The sequence below is a fragment of the Oreochromis niloticus genome, linkage group LG20 (genome assembly GCF_001858045.2).
Source record: "Oreochromis niloticus isolate F11D_XX linkage group LG20, O_niloticus_UMD_NMBU, whole genome shotgun sequence".
In the NCBI taxonomy this organism is placed as follows: domain Eukaryota; kingdom Metazoa; phylum Chordata; class Actinopteri; order Cichliformes; family Cichlidae; genus Oreochromis; species Oreochromis niloticus.
This window is the reverse complement of record NC_031984.2, coordinates 33,371,912-33,391,955: the sequence shown is the minus strand read 5'-3', so window position 1 is coordinate 33,391,955 and position 20,044 is coordinate 33,371,912. Positions and strand designations below refer to the sequence as shown.

The following is a 20,044-nucleotide window of genomic DNA, read 5'->3' as shown; positions in this document are numbered from 1 at the left end:
TGAAGTTTGTATTCCCATCTAGTGATATTATATCAATATGGTTCAGTTAGCTTTGCACAAAAATAGAAACACCTTCCAACGAGCTACTTTTCACTTTGAGTACATTTCAGAGCCTGTACTTTTTTACTTTTACTTGAGTAAAGAGGTTGAATCAGTACTAGAGTATTTTTAACAGTAGTATTTGTACTTTTACTTAATGTCTTAAGTAGAAGTACAAATACAAAGAGTAGAAGTACTTAAGTACAGAATGTCTGTACTTTTGTCAACTCTGCTTATACATACACAAACCTCGTTAACTTCAATATCCGAATTCACCATTTTGACAGGATGTATTACAAAAAATAAGAAAACGCCTAAGAAGCCTACTTTAATACTATCCACTCCACCTGTTTGACAAGCCACCATGTTTGTTGTGCAAGAGGTTTATTGAAGAAAGTCAGCTGAAGCGTCAGGTGTTGCTTAAATTTGGTGATTTTACTTACGTTTGAGGGACAGGATGACACGTCACCTTGTGCAGAGGTTTAAAAACGGAAGGGCATTCCTGCATTATTGTGAAAAAACAACACAGGACCACACAAACTTTGTCAAAGTTATTATTGTAGAATACTTTGATGTATTTTTTTCTTTCATACAGACAAAAGGTGTTGGACTTAATTTCCATTAAATTCTCTTAGATTTCCATACAGACTTAGTCTACAGTATACAGGTGTGTTCTTTCTCATATATAGATATTTATTCGCTTAAATAACAGGCAGGTAACTCTTTAATATATTCAATAGTCTTCATGTTTTTTTTTTGGTCTTTTTTAATTTCAGCACAGTTAAGGCTGCATTTTCTGTCTGCAGAACAGGACTGCTTTGTGCAAGAAGGGGGACCATTCCACACATAATATTTACAGTAGTATGTATAATGAATAATGTAAAAGCCTTCATTCGTTCCTGTGGTAACATGGCAGTAAATACTGGTGGCAGATCTAAAAGAGCAGCCTAAACAGCACATGGAAGCACTGCACTTCTGCAGTCTCTAGCTCTGCATCGCCTTCTGATTCTCCATCCTCTCTGGGTCCCCACTTTGTCCAGTCCTTCAGACTATAATGAGGTACATTTGTATCTCCTGTTCTCTATTTACAGAGTGGTGTCTCTGGTCTTAAGAGACTGTAAGCATCTCTGCACCTCTGCACACTTCAGGGGCTGTTCACTGGACAGAAAACACAGCCCTCAGAATATGCTCAGGAGAATGTGCAACTGTCTTTCCATCAGTGGGAGCACCGGTGGAGAAAATCAAGAGTAATAATCATAATAATAACAATATAATACAAGCGCTTCCGTTTTGTTGTTCCTCTCTTTACAAAAAGCAATTGGAATAAAAGAAAGAAACATTTAAAAAAAAGTGTAACAGGAACATAGTACCTGTAAATCAAAGATGCACATGTGCACATTTGGGCGATCTGTACAATTGTGGTGCAGTTGTACAATTTATAATTTTGATAAATAATTCTGATAAATATATTTTTCTTCACATTGTTTTGTCTTTTGTGAATCTGGCTCACAACATCATGATGTAACATGGCTGGACAGATGGATAGAGATGGCTGGACAATCAAATTTACACCACTGGAGATTATCACCCTGTAGTCTGGTGTGTGTGTGTGTGTGTGTGTGTGTGTGTGTGTGTGTGTGTGTGTGTGCGTGTTTTCATACATACAGAAAAAAGCACTGATGTAGCTGTACTGAAATAGAGGAGACTTGAACAGGATGTGCGCATGCGTGCGTGTGTGTCTGTTTGTGTGAGAGACAGAAAGAGAGTGAGAGAGAGGAAGAGAGCAGATGTGGAGAGATCAGTAACCTAAATGACTTACCAACACATAAAGAGTGACATTAATGATACCAAATGCATGCTTCAAAACAGACAGACCAATACAGTGTCACCGCCTGCCCCACCCAGCTCGGGTCGGTTTAAGGTGGTGACGATGATGATGAGCATTCAGAAGACAAGAGTTCTGTACAGGTAAGGGTGTTCCCAGAAAGCCCTGCGCGCTTCCTGAAACAGAACTAGCAGGACAGATGCGTTCTCACTGTGGTTTTAATCCTACGGCTGGGTGCGTTTGTCAACATGGCAGTCTTTTGCATATCATCTGCCCTTGCCTTAGTCTGGCGGTGGGACAAGTCAGCCGCGAGGGAGGTGCAGGGGCAGAGGAAGGGAAGGAGAGAGGGGAGGTAGCAGGGGTTTGCATTGCTTTGAGGTGTCACACTCTGAGGCAACATGAAGTCAGCGGTCCACCCACACCTAGTACAATATGGGATACAGGAGGGCACTCTCACAGCCGCTCTGGAATGTGATGTTTGGAATGTATGTTCCATGGAATGTCAAGGTGGAGGTGATGTCATGGGTGTCGTCACTATGGTGGATATCTGATTTTTTTTCTCTTCTTTTGTTGTTTTCGGCGGGCTGTGTGCTCATGTAGTGTGTTATGGCCTTTTAGGTTGGCAGCTTAGACATAATGTCAGTGGCAAAGTGGCTGACTGGGTTTCTTGTGGGGAGTTAGATAAAGGCATGGGTGCAGCAGGAAGTTAGCTTAGTTTAGCTTAGCTTGACATAAAGACTGGAAACAGTTAACATCTAACCTGTGAGCTTTATAATTGCTGCTAACCATTTCTCTTAGGGATTCTCAAAATTTTGATGATTGGTTGCCAGTTTAGCAAGCCTACATTTACTTCACTGTATGCAATGTCTAACCAGATGGTTTTTTATATGGGTAATTGTGGTTAATTGTTTTTTTAAGCACTAGTGAGCTGTTCTATTTTTTGACACTGAAATTGAGTTTTCTATGACGATTAGCAGAGTTGAGTCATTATATCTCCTTCTGCACTGGATCACACCATGTCATGACATATTGAAGAGTGAACAGATGTACAGTAATGTAGTTGCTGGCTATGTTTTTAAGGGCTATGAACTGGAAAGGACTTGGTTGATACTTGTGTTTGTTACCAGAGGCTTTGGCCTTATTTCCTGGATGTGTGTTGAAAAGTGAATGAAATGCGGTAAGTTTAAATTCCATGCCCTTTCACCTTTTATGTGATGAGGCAACACAACAGCAAACCTTCAGAAAGCTCTGTTGTAAAAACTGTAAGAGATCTAGATTAGTGTCACAAAGAAAACTTACTACCTGTTTCATGGGCCTGCTGTCCAGAGTCTGGCTGGGGATGTTTTAAGCCCTGAAGTCTTTATTGCATCCTGTTTTAATTTTAAAATAATTTAATAAATGAGACTTGGGCCTACATAAACAGCATAAAGTGGAAATAAATGGAAATAATGTGTCAACAACTATGAGACCATTATGGGACTGGGCGCTTTGTGGTGTAGGAGCAGCGGTGCCTCTTGTTTGCTGTCTAAAACATCCTCCTGCAGCACAGTCCACTGTCACCGCAATGCTGCTCTTTCTTTGTAGCAGTCTGATGTCTCTTGACAGCCAAGAGAGAAGAGATTTTGACCTGCACGTGTCCTGTGTTTTTTAAAAGTTACAGAACCATCAATGTATAGGCCTAACGTCTGTATCAAACGCTATCAGCCTTCACTCACTGCTATTGTTATATCTGCATTTAGGATGGCATTTACAGATCCTTATCTGTGTGTCATATTTTGCCCTGACTATGTTTTCATAGATATTGTGATGAATAGCTGTCAGACTTTAACTAAGATTTTGCTTGTTTCCCTAGAACAAAACAAAAGCAATAAAATTGCATAACTCAAAAATTTAAAAGGGAGATGTCATGGAGTGCTTTACAGGTGTTTCTGAATAAGTTAGGCTAACTCTTTATGCTAAACGGAGCTAACTAGCTAAAACACCTAGCCTTATATCCTTAAAGGTATCCCAATCAATGATCTGTACATAGTAATGAAGGAGAATGCGCAAGGACATAATAACGTTTACAATACGCTCTTCTTGGTTGTTCCTGATAACTAAAAGTGAACACTGACATTAGTCGTGGGCAAGTGGTTGAGACACTGAGCAGGTTAAAATGGCATAATCCTTTTGTCTGTGCAGAGGGCACTGGTTACGTAACAGAGACGACCTGATGTCAATATGAGCAGGAGGGGCTTCCAACCGAGTGCACGTTAAGTCTTAAAGGGCCTTCGCCTGTGCATTGCGTGTTTGATGGCATTTAAAGGGTTAATGCTTCCCAAGCATTCAGCTTTTTTTCCAAAAAGAAAAAAGCTGACACACACACACACATGCACCGACAAACTCATGGACGTAATGCAACAAAATGAGCAAAGGAGGAACAGCAAGAGAGAAGACGATGGGACACGGAACAGAAATGAAGGGACTGGAAGAGGATGTCAGCCATGGGGGTTGCCCAAGGTGACAGGTGCAGATATTCCCCATGCATACTGGGGATATGGCAGGAGGCTGGAAATGAAGTTTACACAGTACGTAGACATGTATATATCCAAATTAACATGACATCTCATACACTGTTCATCTCAGAGCAATATTCCAGATAACAGGTCATGTGGACTAATGGGGCAGCATTCAAAGAGAAAGTGAAGTGATGAATGAGTTCTGTGTTGTTGCTTCCCAAACATTTACATCTATGTATCTATAGACAGATGCATAGATATAAATGCCCTGATCTTTTAGACATTGTCGCAGCCATTGTATTTAAATGAACAGCAACCTGTTTTGTTATGCTTTTGTGAATTTTTTCAGAAGAGACAAGACAATACACGTACACACAATGAACGAGAAAGAGGGATGAAAGAAAAAGAAATCTAAAAGTTTCTGAGAAGAAATAAAATGATATATAAGAACGAAATAAATGAGCACCATTATGTTGGAAAATAAATGAGTGGGAAATGGAAATGACTGTTAAAGCTTTAACAAAGCGTTTTACTTATATTACAAGCAAAGTAGTGACTTTGAAGCGGCTGCAGAATCTACCCAGATAAATGGTGGTGGAAAGTGGGTGACAACCACATTAATGATGAACACTAATAAAAACGGAGTGAGTCAGCCCCCATAGACGCATGGCCTTGTTCTGCTGAAGCATTAAGGGATGTGTGGTTTTCTTCTGGAGGTCTGTCACCCCAACCCCCACCGCCCCACCCCCCACCCCCACTCAGACCCTGCCAAAGCACACCTGCAGGTGTGTGTGACAAGAGTGTGCATGAGGTCGGTGTGCAGCTGGGCAGGGTGAGTGGCGTTCCACGAGGAGGGGATGACAGACTGAGTTGGATGGTTTTGTGGGTGTAGGAGGGGAGGGACTGGGGTGAAGGTAGGGAGTCAGACTGAGAGGGCTGGAGTAAGGGCAAAGGGAGGGAAAGTGGCAACATGTTCTCAGGGAGTTGTAAGCAGAAGTCTCCGGCCATTGTCCACTCCCTCCTTGTCCCTCGCTCCCTCTTGTGAGCTTGTTGAAAGGGCGATTAGATGAAAATGTCATGTGTGTGTCCTCTGCCCTCTCTCGTTCTCACCCTAACTTCATCCCCCCTCTTTCCATCCGCCTCCCAAACCCAAGTTCAGCTCAGTTATAAGGAGGTCTCCACACAGTAGAGATGGGCCGGGTAGGGGGTGGAGGGTTTCACCGGCCTGTCCCTGCCATGACGATTATGGTGGCGGTGGTGGTGGTGATGACGGGGGCTTCGGTTATAGGTGATGATTGCGTTGGTGCTGTTTCGGTTGCTGTAGGCGACCATTGAATCAATGCTGCTGCTGCTGCTGTTGTTGTTGTTGTTTCGGTTGCATGGGGTCACCGGGAGGCTGTACTGGCGGTAGGGACGGGTGGGACGGGTGCGAGCCGGGGGTTGGGGCTGGGTGGGAGGTGGGGGTGGCTTGCGGAGGGCTGGGTGCAGGTGCTGGTATCTGCTGAGTTCTGATTCGTCATCCACATCGGTGTCGTCGATCAGCGGGATGTTGTGGATGAGGTCATTGATGAGGAACTCTGGGTGGACCATGAAGTTGTGGATGGAGTTGCGGGATTCCGGTTTCTCCCGGCCCTCGTACAGTGAACTACGGAATGCTTTCACCACTCGCATCTGCCCAGAAGAAAAAAGATCAGGGAGAGACCACAAGAAAGACAGAGGAGAAAGTCAGAGAAAAAGAAGAGAAAAAGGAGACATGGGAACCCCAAAGACAGACCCACTTGTGTCCTCCAGCAGACAAACAGAGTGAAAGACAGGCAGACACTCAGGGCCAGGTGGCTGCAGTTAAAATAAAGGCAATGTAACTTCTAATGGTCAGTTAAGTTTTGTTATAGATTTCTGACCAAGAGCTGCTGTGGAAGCTGAAATTAATAGGACTCACTCAGGACAAAGGACAAAGGCACTATCTTTGACTAATCTTTGACTTTGTAATCAGAGTCCAAGTAAAATAATTATTTTGAAATTATAAAATATGCTTCATTTTTTTTTTTACTGAGATTTAAGGTGTGTCCACACTGCAAGTGACTAGTGCTCTTCAGAATGATATCAATCATTCTAAACGACACATCAATATTTTTTTAAAGGATAAGAAACCCTTAATTGTATTGTAAGTTCATTCTCTTAACTTTGGACATGGTTAGGCTAGCGCTATCTCGCTTGCTTTTTTTGTTTTTTTCTTACTTAACTTAAGCTAAACCTAAACATCACACTCTTAGTATGAAGAAAGATTTTGAAAAAGATTTTGAAAAGGCTCAAAGACACAAATCTGAACTGATACCTTTCTTGTGTCAGTCTGCTAAATATAAATGTACAGCTAGCACACTGTTAGCTAAATGGCCCGTATTTGTATAGCGCTTTTACTAGTCCCTAAGGGCCCCAAAGACACAACCAGTCATCCACCCATTCACACACTGGTGATGGCAAGCTACATTGTAGCCACAGCTGCCCTGGGGTGCACTGACAGAGGCGAGGCTGCCGGACACTGGCGCCACCGGGCCCTCTGACCACCACCAGTAGACAACGGGTGAAGTGTCTTGCCCAAGGACACAACGACCAAGACTGTCCAAGCCGGGGCTCGAACCAGCAACCTTCCGATTACAAGGCGAACTCCCAACTCTTGAGCCATGATCGCCCCGCTAGGTCTTGATTTCTGATCTTCTGCTCTTGATTTATCTTGTTTAAAATCCCCTTCAGAGCAGTAGCTTTTAAAACATTTTTATTTATTTATTTCACATGAATTACATTTAGAATTTAAGTAAAAACACAATAAAAGCATTTAATAAATGATGAATAAGTGATATTATATTTTAAGCTTTAAGGTGCTAAATAATATGGGTCATCTGAACGACTTGTCAAATTAATTTAAATCCCTTCTTGGCTCTTTTCACTCTGCCCCGCAGATGCCTTTTTGAATCAGGCATCTTTAATTGCCCAGAGTGATCAAACCCAACTTCTTCATGCCTTAAGCCCCTTGATGTCATAGATTTTAACACTGTATTCTTAAAAGCAGCACAAATACTGTAGGACCTATGTTGTTAATATTTATATTTTATGGCAAGGATTCTGGTAAGAAGCAAGTTAAGAAAATGCTATAAAGATGATATGATAGCACAAATTGAGATAATCATTTGACTGGTATGGAAGAAGGTTGATAAATAGCCATGGATAGGAAAACGTGGATTAAATAAATATATTTATAACTTTGTTTAGATAGCTGTTGTTTTAGGTAGTTTATTTCTACACCTGGATCTGTATGATGTCATTGAAAGTGGATATCCCTAACATAGACAAAAACAGCCCTGGCTGTGAGCACAGAAGTCTCTCCTAGCTGTTGCTTAGACTTGTTGTTTATGAAGGGAGGCCAATCAAAAGAAAGTTGGCTTAAAGTGACAGTAGTGTTAAAGGACAAGTTTCTTTCAGACAGGACCTCTACGAACTGAGAGGGTGTTATAAGACAGCAGAATAGGTCCTTTTGAAAATAAATTGGTGCATTTCATTTAATTGAGATATATCACCATATCATGTAATAACCACCTAAGTCCTTTGTGTTGCCTGCATGTATGATCAGTTCTGCATAGAAACACATTTTTCAGAAGCTACACCATATTGTTAATAAGCAGAATAGATCTTGTTTAAAGTTTTTAACTATATCACCATCCAAACCATGGCACTGCACTATTTTAATAGCAATCTGTCCTACCATTGTCCATTTGAAGATTAATTATACTGGGGTAACATCATATGTGGATTAATTTAGCGTCAGCTAGACATCCACCTGATCCTGTGTGTCTCCAACACACAAAAGTGAAAAATAAATAGTTTTAAAATGAGTTGGTTGATGACATGTTTCCGTCAGTTCTCACACATCAATCACACCTTACAAGACAAAAACATTCAGTAGCCACCATCACAAAAAACACAGAAGCTGCAGAAACTTTACATCACACACACGGGGCATATGTGTCTTTATGACTGTGTTTGTGTGTGTGCATGTGTTGGGCTGGTGATACAGTATGCATGGGAAAAACACTCATACCTCAACACACAGGATCACTGGCATGCACACATGAAGGTGTTTGTTAGGCACAAATGGAGAAAGAAGCAGGAATGGTGAGTGTGTTAATTCAATGTACAACAAAAAAAGAATTTTGCAAGAACCTATAGCAGTGACCAAACACACATACACATATAAATAATACATGCATGCAGCAGAGTGGACCAGAGTTATCTCCACATCGTGCAGTTTGGAGTCTGAATTCCGCATGCATCGGGCAGCTGTCAGACATGGGGGCTGTTTGTTAAAGAGAGCTGCTTTATAAACACATCGACAGCCAAACTGTGAGTCATTCAGTCAGCACTCCGACACGTGTGCTCATGCACATGTGCAAAGTGTTCTGTGTGCCATGCAGCAGTGACAGACAGGAGAGCAGAGTGACAAGAATGATGACGATGAAGTTGCTGCGGGATATAAAATAACAAATCTTGCAAAACAGAAAAGTGACATCATGAAGAATCAGCAGGTTAGAACGCTATGCTAGATTACTAGTAAAAAAAGAGTGAAGCTTGGGTGTCAGCCCTGCCACACAGAGAGAGACAGTCAGGTCATGCTGAATCAGATCTTTGTCACTTACACTCTCTTTATGTCTCTGCCTCTCTCTCACACACATGCGCGCACACACACACGCGCACAAGTGAGTTTCACGAGTGCACTTCAAGGTGCATTCAAGGTGGTGTATGCGTGCATAAACACATTCCTTTGCCATAGCAGTTGGTCCATGCACCCCTCTCCAACGCCCAAACAGAGGAAAAGAAGCAGCATGAGCTCAAAAGAAAGAGAGACAGTTTAATGCAAATATACTGACAGGCAGAGGCAGACAGAGCCTTATACAGAGACAGTTTGGCCGAATGAGATCGGCAAAGAAAAAGCTTCATGTTCAATGCAACACCTACTGGAGTCCCAACTGTGATTATGAGAGGCGGATGGTCAAGCAGCTGAATGGAGTTCAGTGCTGCAGTTGGCCAAACTAGGAGAAGTCTCTATATATGACTCTGGCTCATATGATAGACTGAGAGACATACAGATGTACAGACAGACGGTCAAGCAGTTGGTTCAGTGCTTATCTGTTTTTCCAAAGAGCATGTCAGACAGTAGAAAAACACCTCATGCAGCCTGAGAAGGTTTCAGAATGTTACTTTCTCACTTCGTCAGTGCTCGGTTTGTTTTCATTTTGTCTCCATGGTAAGAGTAAACTTTCGAGTATATGACGCCCAAAGTGTGACCAGAGAGGCCCGGAGGTCAGGGCACTGCTGTGTTACTTATTCCTCTCAACCATTTCCTTTCTCTCTCCCCCTCTCTCCCTGTCGGCTCTTTCAGCAGTGCTTGATGGAAAAACGATGATGGTTAAAGAACGAGAAGAAAAAAGGGCGCTGGAAGATAGAGAGGCAAAAGAACTGCTGATGAGAAGAGACTGCAACATAAATACAGGGAGAAGCTGTGAGGTAGATGACTGGTTAATGGTTCTTATTTCCCGAAGTGAGGCCCAACTGAAGAGGCACCCACCCCTGGATATAATGAGCTGTAATCCATAACGACACCTTGTGGCATTAAGAGCATCTTTTCCTTATATGTCCTGCTCACATCCCATTTAAGGGTGGAGGCTGATGTATTTTTTTTATTTTTCATTTAAAAATTCTTTACTAAAGAACTGAATGGATGAGAGTAAAATATCTTATTGCCCTTTGTTTTTTCCTGACCAAAGTAAACTTAAAGGTTAATGTCTTTAATGGTACTTGCTCATGGAATTAACTTGAAATGAAAAGAAACTGGATCCAGATCACTTCTAAAGATCTCTAAGATCCAACACAGCTTAGGTGAATGATGGCAATAAACAAAGACTTTTATCATTTTTATATCTCCACTTATTATTTGTAATTTTTCCTTCGAATTTCCCTATGCTGTCTTCTCATAGAATTGGTCAGGGAGTCAATGGTGTCAATGTCAGGGTGTAGGCACACCATAATTCAACAGGGCACAAGTCTGGTTGCTTTAGAAAGAACTTTGGGTAGTGGGTTAGAGTCTGTCCCTGAAACAAACTGTGGATAAGCAGCAATGCAAGGCACTGTTTGGATAGCACATGGGCATCTGCAAGTAATGTGAATTTGGTGCTTTGGTCCAATCAGACAACCAACCCCTGGCAATGAAGGGGACAGTTTCCCCATCTTAAGAGGTCATTTTTTTAAAAATGGGTGATAATATAAAACAATTTCCTGAATTGTGAGAGCTTCACTGACAACTTAAACTTGTGGTCACTCATAGTATTACAGTCCAAATCTCTTTCACACTGTTAACAAATTAATATAAATAATCATAGAGTAAAACTGTTTACAGGACAGCCACAACTACGAAGAAGGCCAATTTTACCTTTAACATTTTTTTAAACAATTTTCAGTCCATTCGGCCCAGAAGTATGACTATCCCAGCTGACACTGGACGAGTTGCAGGGTATAAACTGCACACCGCATCAGGTCATACACGTTCTGGATATTAGCATGTTTGCACTGGCATAGAAGAGGAAAACACTGTAAATTAAAAAAAAAGTGGGGATTTTGTTTCCAAAAAAATATTTCACTATAAAAAGATTAATTTATACCCCTTGTAAGCTGTTATAAAATCCAGTTCTAGCTATGTGTTATATGTGCTACTACGCTTGCTTATACACCACTAAGGCATGTGAAAAAATAAAAATGGTGCTCACAGATTTCACAGATTTCCAATTTATACACATTCAAATCCATGTAACACAAAGTCAAAAGAGAGCCGTGAATTGGATCCTCCTCCGGATTGTTGGTGTAAAAGCACACTTTACCCACTGTAAGCAGGTTAGCATGCTGGCATTCACTGATAGCAGTAATGTCTACAACCAAAGAACATCTGAGTACTCCCAAATTCATCGGGGCAAAAATTTCACTGGTTAAGCATTTTTATCACGATTTTGAGCAAAGGGACTATAAATGGCGTATTAGGGCCACATTAAGAACAGAAATGTTACTGTTAATTTTGAGAATAAAGTCGAAATTTTGAGATTAAACTCAAAAGACAAAAGCTGAAATACGATTTTGACTATGTGAGTTGTAGAGAGTATAGCAGCTGTGGCAAGTGTTTGATTTGAAATGACAACTTAAATCTCAACATTCTGACTTCATTCTCAAAATATTATTTTGACTTTTTCTCTCAAAATAATATTTAATCTCAAAATTGTGTTTAAAAAAAATCTCTTTCTGTAATCATTACAGAAAGCACTTAGAGCCTGTGGTGAATCTTTAACAGAAGAATCAGCATGCATTAGCTGAATGGTAGCATTTTATGAGCAAAATCTTGGCCCATGTAAAGAAAAAAAAGCTAAAGCAAACTAGTGTTGTTTTGTTTCAGTTTAAACAGTGGGAAAGGTTCACCTTGACTGGCACAGGTATAAAGAGCCATGGATGAATACTCTTGCAGGCACATTACATGTGTTAGCATATGTGTTAGCACCATACATTCATTGTTGGTTCTGAACTTTTTTTATATAATTTTATTATCACCTGACCTCTTCTTTAAGAAAAATCCTTTCTGGTATATATATTTCTCTGGCTTAGGCTTGTGACACATTCAGATTTATATTTTTTGTATAAGCCAAGCTGGATCTGAGAATAATGGGACCACTGGATGCCTCCAGACAGCACAAAGTGATTCAGAGAAGACAACCTGGGTCACATCAGACTCAAAGTTAATGCTTGGTCCTTCACATTTTTTCCCTGTTCCATTTGTTTGTCCAAATCCATTTTGTTTCCCATCAGGGGCTCAGCCACTACAGGATGACTGCAAAATGCAAAAAGTATGTGTCACACTGCTGTTGAGTAACAGATTTGGACATAACAAGCTCTTCGAATTAAGGTAGAAGACTAGAAAAAGCAAGCAAATGAGCTAGCAGACCTAAAAACTTGCTTCATACTTGGACTGTACATCCCTCCTTCCACTCCTCTACAACAAACATTACACCAAACCAATGTTCTACTTTCAGTGTTGATATAATACATTTTTTAACATGCTATATTATGAAACGTTGGAGTGAAGGATGTGTTTCCCAAGTACTTAAACAAAGCCCAGGTTCCTGCTACTGTCTATGCAGGGTGATTGTGACAATGAGGTATCAACAGAGCTGACTTGGGCCTCTCTGTATTTACACCTACATGTGATGGAGCACGGTGGAGAGGAGGTCAGCATGAAATGGAGGAAGGGAAGGATGGACGGGAGGGAGCAAGGAAGGTAAAGAGAAGCAACTGAGAAGACGGTTGATGACAATCAAATGAAGAGACAGCACAAACACACGCATGCATGCACACAGTCACACAGACAGGTATACGAGCACAGGTGCACACACCCCAACAGAGAATACACACAAGTCAAACTGCAGCTCTCGGATATGTCAGCAAAGAACACGTGTTCAAAAGGGCTTTCACACAGACGTGCAGAACTGACATACGAAGAAATCAAGAGAAAAGATGAAGGGGCGATCACTATTCTAGTAAGAAATGGAAGATGACAAAAAGGGATGAGGTAAAGGACAAAGTAAGATCCAAGAAAACTGAGGAAAAAAAATTTAAAATGAAGAGAAACCTACTAAAGAAATCTTATCAGTATGCTACACAAGAGCCTGTATTTAGATCTGATAAAATCTAAATACCACTACAAAAGAACAACTCTACTTATGAAGAACAATTAGAAAACATTTCACAGAATATTTCTGCAAACAGGGAACCTGTAATATCTCATAAATAAGGAAGAAAGACAAGAAAGAGAAAACTGCCATTGAGAGAGAGAGAGGGGTGAGGAAAAACAGAGTGGACAGAGAGAGAAATTAGGACTTTTTGGAGACGTCAGGGGGCCAAACTTGTGACGTTGGAGCTGGAAATACTGTTACAGAAATAACCAGTTGACAACAATTTCAGCACCGAACAAAAGTGAGACAAGAAGAAGAAGGAAAGCTAGAAAGATAGAGGAAGAAGGAACCGTTTCTTTATAAAACTACATTCTTGAAGACAGCAGTGTGTTATAGGGCTTTTATACTCGAAGGTTTACAGTATTGCTGAAGCCACATGGAAGCCTTTTTTAATGATAATGAATTCTATGGCAGTGAAATATATTTGTAGCATTTTCCCAAGTATGTAGAGAATCAAAAACGTAGTAGAGAAGTACTACATTGTGTTGTTGTTCAGAGAATAGAAAGACACCTTTACAATAGAGATGTTTAACAGAGGCCAACCACAGTAACTACGCTTGACCTCAGTCACGGACAAGAAATAACACATTGTGCAGGAGGAGCTGTTATCTGCTCTCTAAACTTCAGGATGCACCCGTAGCTTCTGAGAATTATGCATAACAAACTCCTTGTTTTTTTAAAATCTGAGTCACTTATAAAAGTGTTGCATCTTTTGCATCAGGGCACATCAGACAGAGAGAGAACAGTCAGCTTCCTTCTGCACTGACAAATGACAAAAACAGTCTCTGGCCTGGGACCAGGAGTGGGTTGGGACCAGACCAGATAAGACCAGAACTACACAGCCCTGGCAGGATTGGGTGCTGTTTGAAAGGGAGGATAAGAGCAAAGAACAGAGGACACATTGCACATAACACGAGTAGCGAGCGAGCCGGAGGGACACAACCATAGAGAGTCAAAATACTGCAGTCCACGTGCCGTGCAGCTGTGTGGCAGTGTGTGGGTGGTTGGGTGGATGCGAGTGTGTGTTTCTGTGTCTCTGAATGAGTGTGTGAGTGTGTGCATGTATGCACGAATGCTTCTGTATGTGTGTACATGCGTTCGGCGGACTCACTCCCAGGGGCTGGGCTGGTATGGGCTGTTGCAGTGGAGAGAACTACGTGAGAGGGGGTAGAGATAGTGTTTACGTCGTGGAGCTGACTGAGCACAGAGGAGCGCCGTCTCACCGCTCCCTGAAACGAACCGCTTCGCTTGAATGTGCTCACTACCTCCATCTGCAGGACAAAGATACAAACAGCATCATTCAGTGAGGGCAGGAAAGTCCAGTCTGAGTGTGTGCGTGTGTCTTTGCTCCTTTTAAAAGATTCTCCTGTCACAGAGGAAATGACAGAGTACAAAACTCTCTGATTTCAGTGTATCATAACTGATTTATGAATGTAACTAACAAAATCTGTGCGTCTACACACTACACACTCAGACCAAACCCTCTTAATGAAAAACTGGCCACTTTATGCAAAGACAGGCACTTAAGCAGAGAGTCTGGCCTGGGTCTCTAACACTCCTTAGGAGGAGACTGCTCTGGTTTCCCTGTCTTAAAGTCCACTCTCACACAAAGTTGTGCAAGAATCAATCAAAGTAATCAAGCGAATCACTGGCCTGTCTACTTGCATAAGCTTGTGTACAACATGTAAATACTCACTCTCACACACACAAACATATACACACACATACGCTCACAGCATTTATCTCCTGTTATGTTTATGAGCATCTAAAATAGCACTTTCAAGGTAGATAACGCCATTGTGTGACTGTGACTGAGCAGAACAAAAAGGTTAGCTGTGTTGGGGAGAGAGAGAAAAACAAAAACCTGAATCATTATGTTTGGCACAATTCAGAAGAGCACAACAGAATGGATGAGAGAGATTGACTTTTGAAGAGTAAGAACAAATCTAAAATTGTAACTTTCAAAGAAGAGTCATGTATGCAGCACTTCTTTCTTTCCAAAAGTCTCTGCGTGTGAAGGCCATGATACTAACAGTTTATTTAGGCAGTAACAACACCCCCATAGTAATGTGGATTTTATCATGCTGCACATGATTAAAGAAGTGCAGCTGTTTGTGATACATACCACACCTTTTAAAGATTCCCCAATTTATCTGTAATTAACCTTGAACAAACTGCTTGTGGTCATGACCAAGCGAAGCTTCTGGCTAGCATGTGTCGAAATCTGTTGGTAAGACTTTTGGTTAGGGCCTGGTTAAACAGTACCTGGGTCTGGATACGGTTGAGGCCTCTGAACCAGAGGATCTGTCCACGGCGCAACTCTCTTTCTGCACAGTCGATCTCCTCCTCATCCTCTGCCAGCTCCTCCCCTTCCTCCTCCCCTGGTTCTAGTCCCAGCCCCGCCTCCTTCAAACACGGCAGTCGCTCTGCAGGAACTGTAGCGATCACCTGGAAGCCAGATTTGTAACAATGTTACTTGACCAGAACAAACCGGAGTGACAAAATAATGAGCAGTGTGTGTGCTTTTCCAACCTTAGTTCACATGCAGTGGTTTATTATTTAACTGTCAGTTTTAGCACAGAATAACTCTGAAGTGTTCTCTCAGGCAGTGTGAACACGTTTCCTTAGCCTCACCTTGGAAGAAACCAGGTCTGCCAGCCTACACTTGCTTAGTGTTGTTTGATTCAACAGGCTGAAGAGCTACTTACCTGCCCCCAGAGCAGCTCTCCAACTCCCACAAACAGACACCAAAGCCACTGCTCGATGTTGAGAGGAGCACAGCTGAAGGGTTTCCCTCCAAACTGCACAATCACAATCTGCAGCAGAAACACAGGAAAAGACATCATTACACACATACACAAACAAAGCAGAAAGCAGTGCTGCACCAAGTAGCTTTGCTCTATCCATCACTAACTTTCACACTTCTTAGCATGCCCAATCTCATCTAATCTCAGAAACTAATTAGGGTCGAGCTTGGTTAGCACATAGATGGGTGATCACCGTTGAATACCAGAGCCTATTTTGGTGGTTGTGGCTTAGGAGGTAGAATGGGTCAGCTAACAAAGAAAGTTGGTGGTTTGATCCTTGGCTCCACAAATCTACATGCTGAAGTATTCTCAGGCAAAGTACTAAAGCAGAAGTTGGCACGGAAACAGCCATTGGTGTGTAAGTGTGTGAATGTGAATGTTGCTGTGTTTTTTTTCTACACACATCATCAGGCTTTCCAATATGTTAGTGCTAACACTGATAGGTAAAAACCACAAATGATGATATTAAATAAAGGATGACATTACTTTCAGGTTGTGATTAAGGTGGCAGAGGTATGTACACATACAGATGAAAACAATCATTTGTCTATTGGTTTTGCTCGATAACAGCCTGCAGTCATTTGTTGTCTCACTCATGTCTCCTGAGCAATCCAAGCGGATTCTTCTTTGGTGAAACTCTCAAGCTCCTCCAGATTTTATGATCTTCTAGCATGGATCTTGGTCCACGAATTTTCAATGAGATTCAAGTCAGTCCTTGATGCAGGCCAGCCAGTAATATTCACTTTGGTCTTCTGGAGGTATATTTTGGAACATTGTCGTGTGAGAAGGTGACAAGGCGACAACCCAGACCCAGTTTTGCTTCTGACTACTTAAAGCTTTCTTTCAAAATCTTTACATATCCTTCTTTCTTCATAGTTCCTTCCACATTGATGAGATTCACAATTCCAGCCGCTGGATAATATTCCCACCACCGTGTTTCACTGTGGGAAAGGTGTTCTTGGATTGTACATCTCTCTCTTCATTCTCCAAACAGAAAAGTGTGTCTATTCAATTCAATTTTATTTATACAGCGCCAAATCACAACAACAGTCACCTAATGGCACTTTATATTATAAAGTAGACCCTACAATAATACATAGAGAAGAGCTGGCTCTGTGGCTAAAGAATTCTAGTTTTATCTCATCTGACCAAAGGATGCACTTCCAGTATGCATAATCTTTTCTCAAGGTTGTCGATGGTATGCTTCAGTCTAACTTGAAGTCTAACTCTTCTGCAGAAGTGGTTTTTCTTGGTCTTGTTAGAGGCCAACCTAGTTAGGGAAACCATAGTTGGCAAGCACAGCAGTAAAGCATTTCTTGTTGCTGGTCACCAGGTTTGCACAGATCTCAAGAGGGATTCCGGGAAACTCTCTAAATTCCTTAGTTTCCTTGGCTGCCACTTTACAACTTAAAGCTTCAGCTCCTTCCATAGCTTCAATAGCTTTTCTATAGAACTGAGGTCTGAATTTCATAGACCTTTACAGTGGCTTGCAAAAGTATTCGGCCCCCTTGAACTTTTCCACAATTTGTCACATTACAGCCACAAACATGAATACATTTTATTGGAATTCCACATGAAAGACCAATACAAAGTGGTGTACACGTGAGAAGTGGAATGAAAATTATACATGATTCCAAACATTTTTTACAAATAAATAACTGAAAAGTGGGGTGTGCGTAATTATTCAGCCCCCTGAGTCAATACTTTGTAGAACCACCTTTTGCTGCAATTACAGCTGCCAGTCTTTTAGGGTATGCCTCTACCAGCTTTGGACATCTAGAGACTGAAATCCTTGCCCATTCGTCTTTGCAAAACAGCTCCAGCTCAGTCAGATTAGATGGACAGCATTTGTGAACAGCAGTTTTCAGATCTTGCCACAGATTCTCGATTGGATTTAGATCTGGACTTTGACTGGGCCATTCTAACACATGGATATGTTTTGTTTTAAACCATTCCATTGTTGCCCTGGCTTTATGTTTAGGGTCGTTGTCCTGCTGGAAGGTGAACCTCTGCCCCAGTCTCAAGTCTTTTGCAGACTCCAAGAGGTTTTCTTCCAAGATTGCCCTGTATTTGGCTCCATCCATCTTCCCATCAACTCTGACCAGCTTCCCTGTCCCTGCTGAAAAGAAGCACCCCCAGAGCATGATGCTGCCACCACCATATTTGACAGTGGGGATGTTGTGTTCAGAGTGATGTGCAGTGTTAGTTTTCCGCCACATATAGCGTTTTGCATTTTGGCCAAAAAGTTCCATTTTGGTCTCATCTGACCAGAGCACCTTCTTCCACATGTTTGCTGTGTCCCCCACATGGCTTGTGGCAAACTGCAAACGGGACTTCTTATGGTTTTCTGTTAACAATGGCTTTCTTCTTGCCACTCTTCCATAAAGGCCAACTTTGTGCAGTGCACGACTAATAGTTGTCCTATGGACAGATTCCCCCACCTGAGCTGTAGATCTCTGCAGCTCGTCCAGAGTCACCATGGGCCTCTTGGCTGCATTTCTGATCAGCGCTCTCCTTGTTCGGCCTGTGAGTTTAGGTGGACGGCCTTGTCTTGGTAGGTTTACAGTTGTGTCATACTCCTTCCATTTCTGAATGATCGCTTGAACAGTGCTCCGTGGGATGTTCAAGGCTTGGGAAATCTTTTTGTCGCCTAAGCCTGCTTTAAATTTCTCAATAACTTTATCCCTGACCTGTCTGGTGTGTTTTTTGGACTTCATGGTGTTGTTGCTCCCAATATTCTCTTAGACAACCTCTGAGGCCGTCACAGAGCAGCTGTATTTGTACTGACATTAGATTACACACAGGTGCACTCTGTTTAGTCATTAGCACTCATCAGGCAATGTCTATGGGCAACTGACTGCACTCAGACCAAAGGGGGCTGAATAATTACGCACACCCCACTTTGCAGTTATTTATTTGTAAAAAATGTTTGGAATCATGTTTGATTTTCGTTCCACTTCTCACATGTACACCACTTTGTATTGGTCTTTCACGTGGAATTCCAATAAAATTTATTCATGTTTGTGGCTGTAATGTGACAAAATGTGGGAAAGTTCAAGGGGGCCGAATACTTTTGCAAGCCACTGTATGTGGTTCTTCTTTAGCCACTCCTTTGTTGCCTTAGTGGTGTGTTTTAGGTTACTGTCGTGCTGGAGGACCCATCCATTGCCCATTTTCAGTATTGTACATCATGGCTCAGGTAATTTGTCCTGTACCCTTAGCAGAAAAACAGCCCCAGAGCATAATGGTTCTACCTCTGTGCTTGAGTCTGGGGATGATGTTCTTTGGATCATACCAAGCATTTATCTTGCTTCATTTGACCACAGCACTTTATCCCAAACCTTCTCTGAATCATTTAGATGGTTACTGGCAAATTTAACACAGGCATATACATGTGCCTTCTTGAGCAGGAGGACCTTGTGAGCGCTGCAAGATTTCAGTCAATTATGTTTTTTTTTCATCATTTGTTTCTGCTGTAGCAAATAGGCAAATATCCAAGTAGGCAAATAGGTTTGGTAATAAATAATATCAACTGATTAATATACTGGCCTAAAACGTATAAGGGCATCTGCACCCAAAAGCCTGTATCAGGCCAGCTCTGATAAAATATCCTTTTCTTCAGGGTCACTGACTTTGTACAACACAAAAGACTGCAAGTGTTTTAGTCTTATTGCTGCAGGGAAAACACTCAACACTGACAATTAGAATATGTTCCTGTTGCAGTGTGCTGATTTAAACTAATGAGATTTGAGTTTAATGGAGTATGTAGTCACTGAACACATTAGTCATTATTTGTATTTCCCAGATTTCTTTGAGTGTGGAGTCTCCTGATTCCAAAAACAATCAACTGGAGAAGAGGCTTGCAGTCGCCATTTAGTGGAAGTTGGAGCTTTTTTGTTTATTTGTTTTATATATAGAAACAGGAAAAAAATGGAGTGGGCTTTGAGAAGAGTGAGTGAAATCATATGACCTCCAGGTAAGTTAAATATATTACTTTAACTTATCTCCAACCATCAGATGTACTGCTCTTGTGTCATCCTGCAAATATTTGTTGGTTTC

At 41.6% G+C, this 20,044-nt stretch overlaps 1 protein-coding gene across 1 annotated transcript in view; it reads right to left on the bottom strand.

Moving 5' to 3' along the window:
- Positions 1-577: 577 nt before the first annotated feature.
- Positions 578-20,044, bottom strand: part of atp2b3b (ATPase plasma membrane Ca2+ transporting 3b) — a 77,589-nt gene continuing 58,122 nt past the window's right edge. Inside the window, 3 exon segments of the mRNA XM_025901696.1 lie at positions 578-6,033; positions 15,444-15,626; positions 15,887-15,994. Coding sequence (XP_025757481.1) covers positions 5,527-6,033; positions 15,444-15,626; positions 15,887-15,994 — 798 coding nt within the window. The 3' untranslated portion in view covers positions 578-5,526.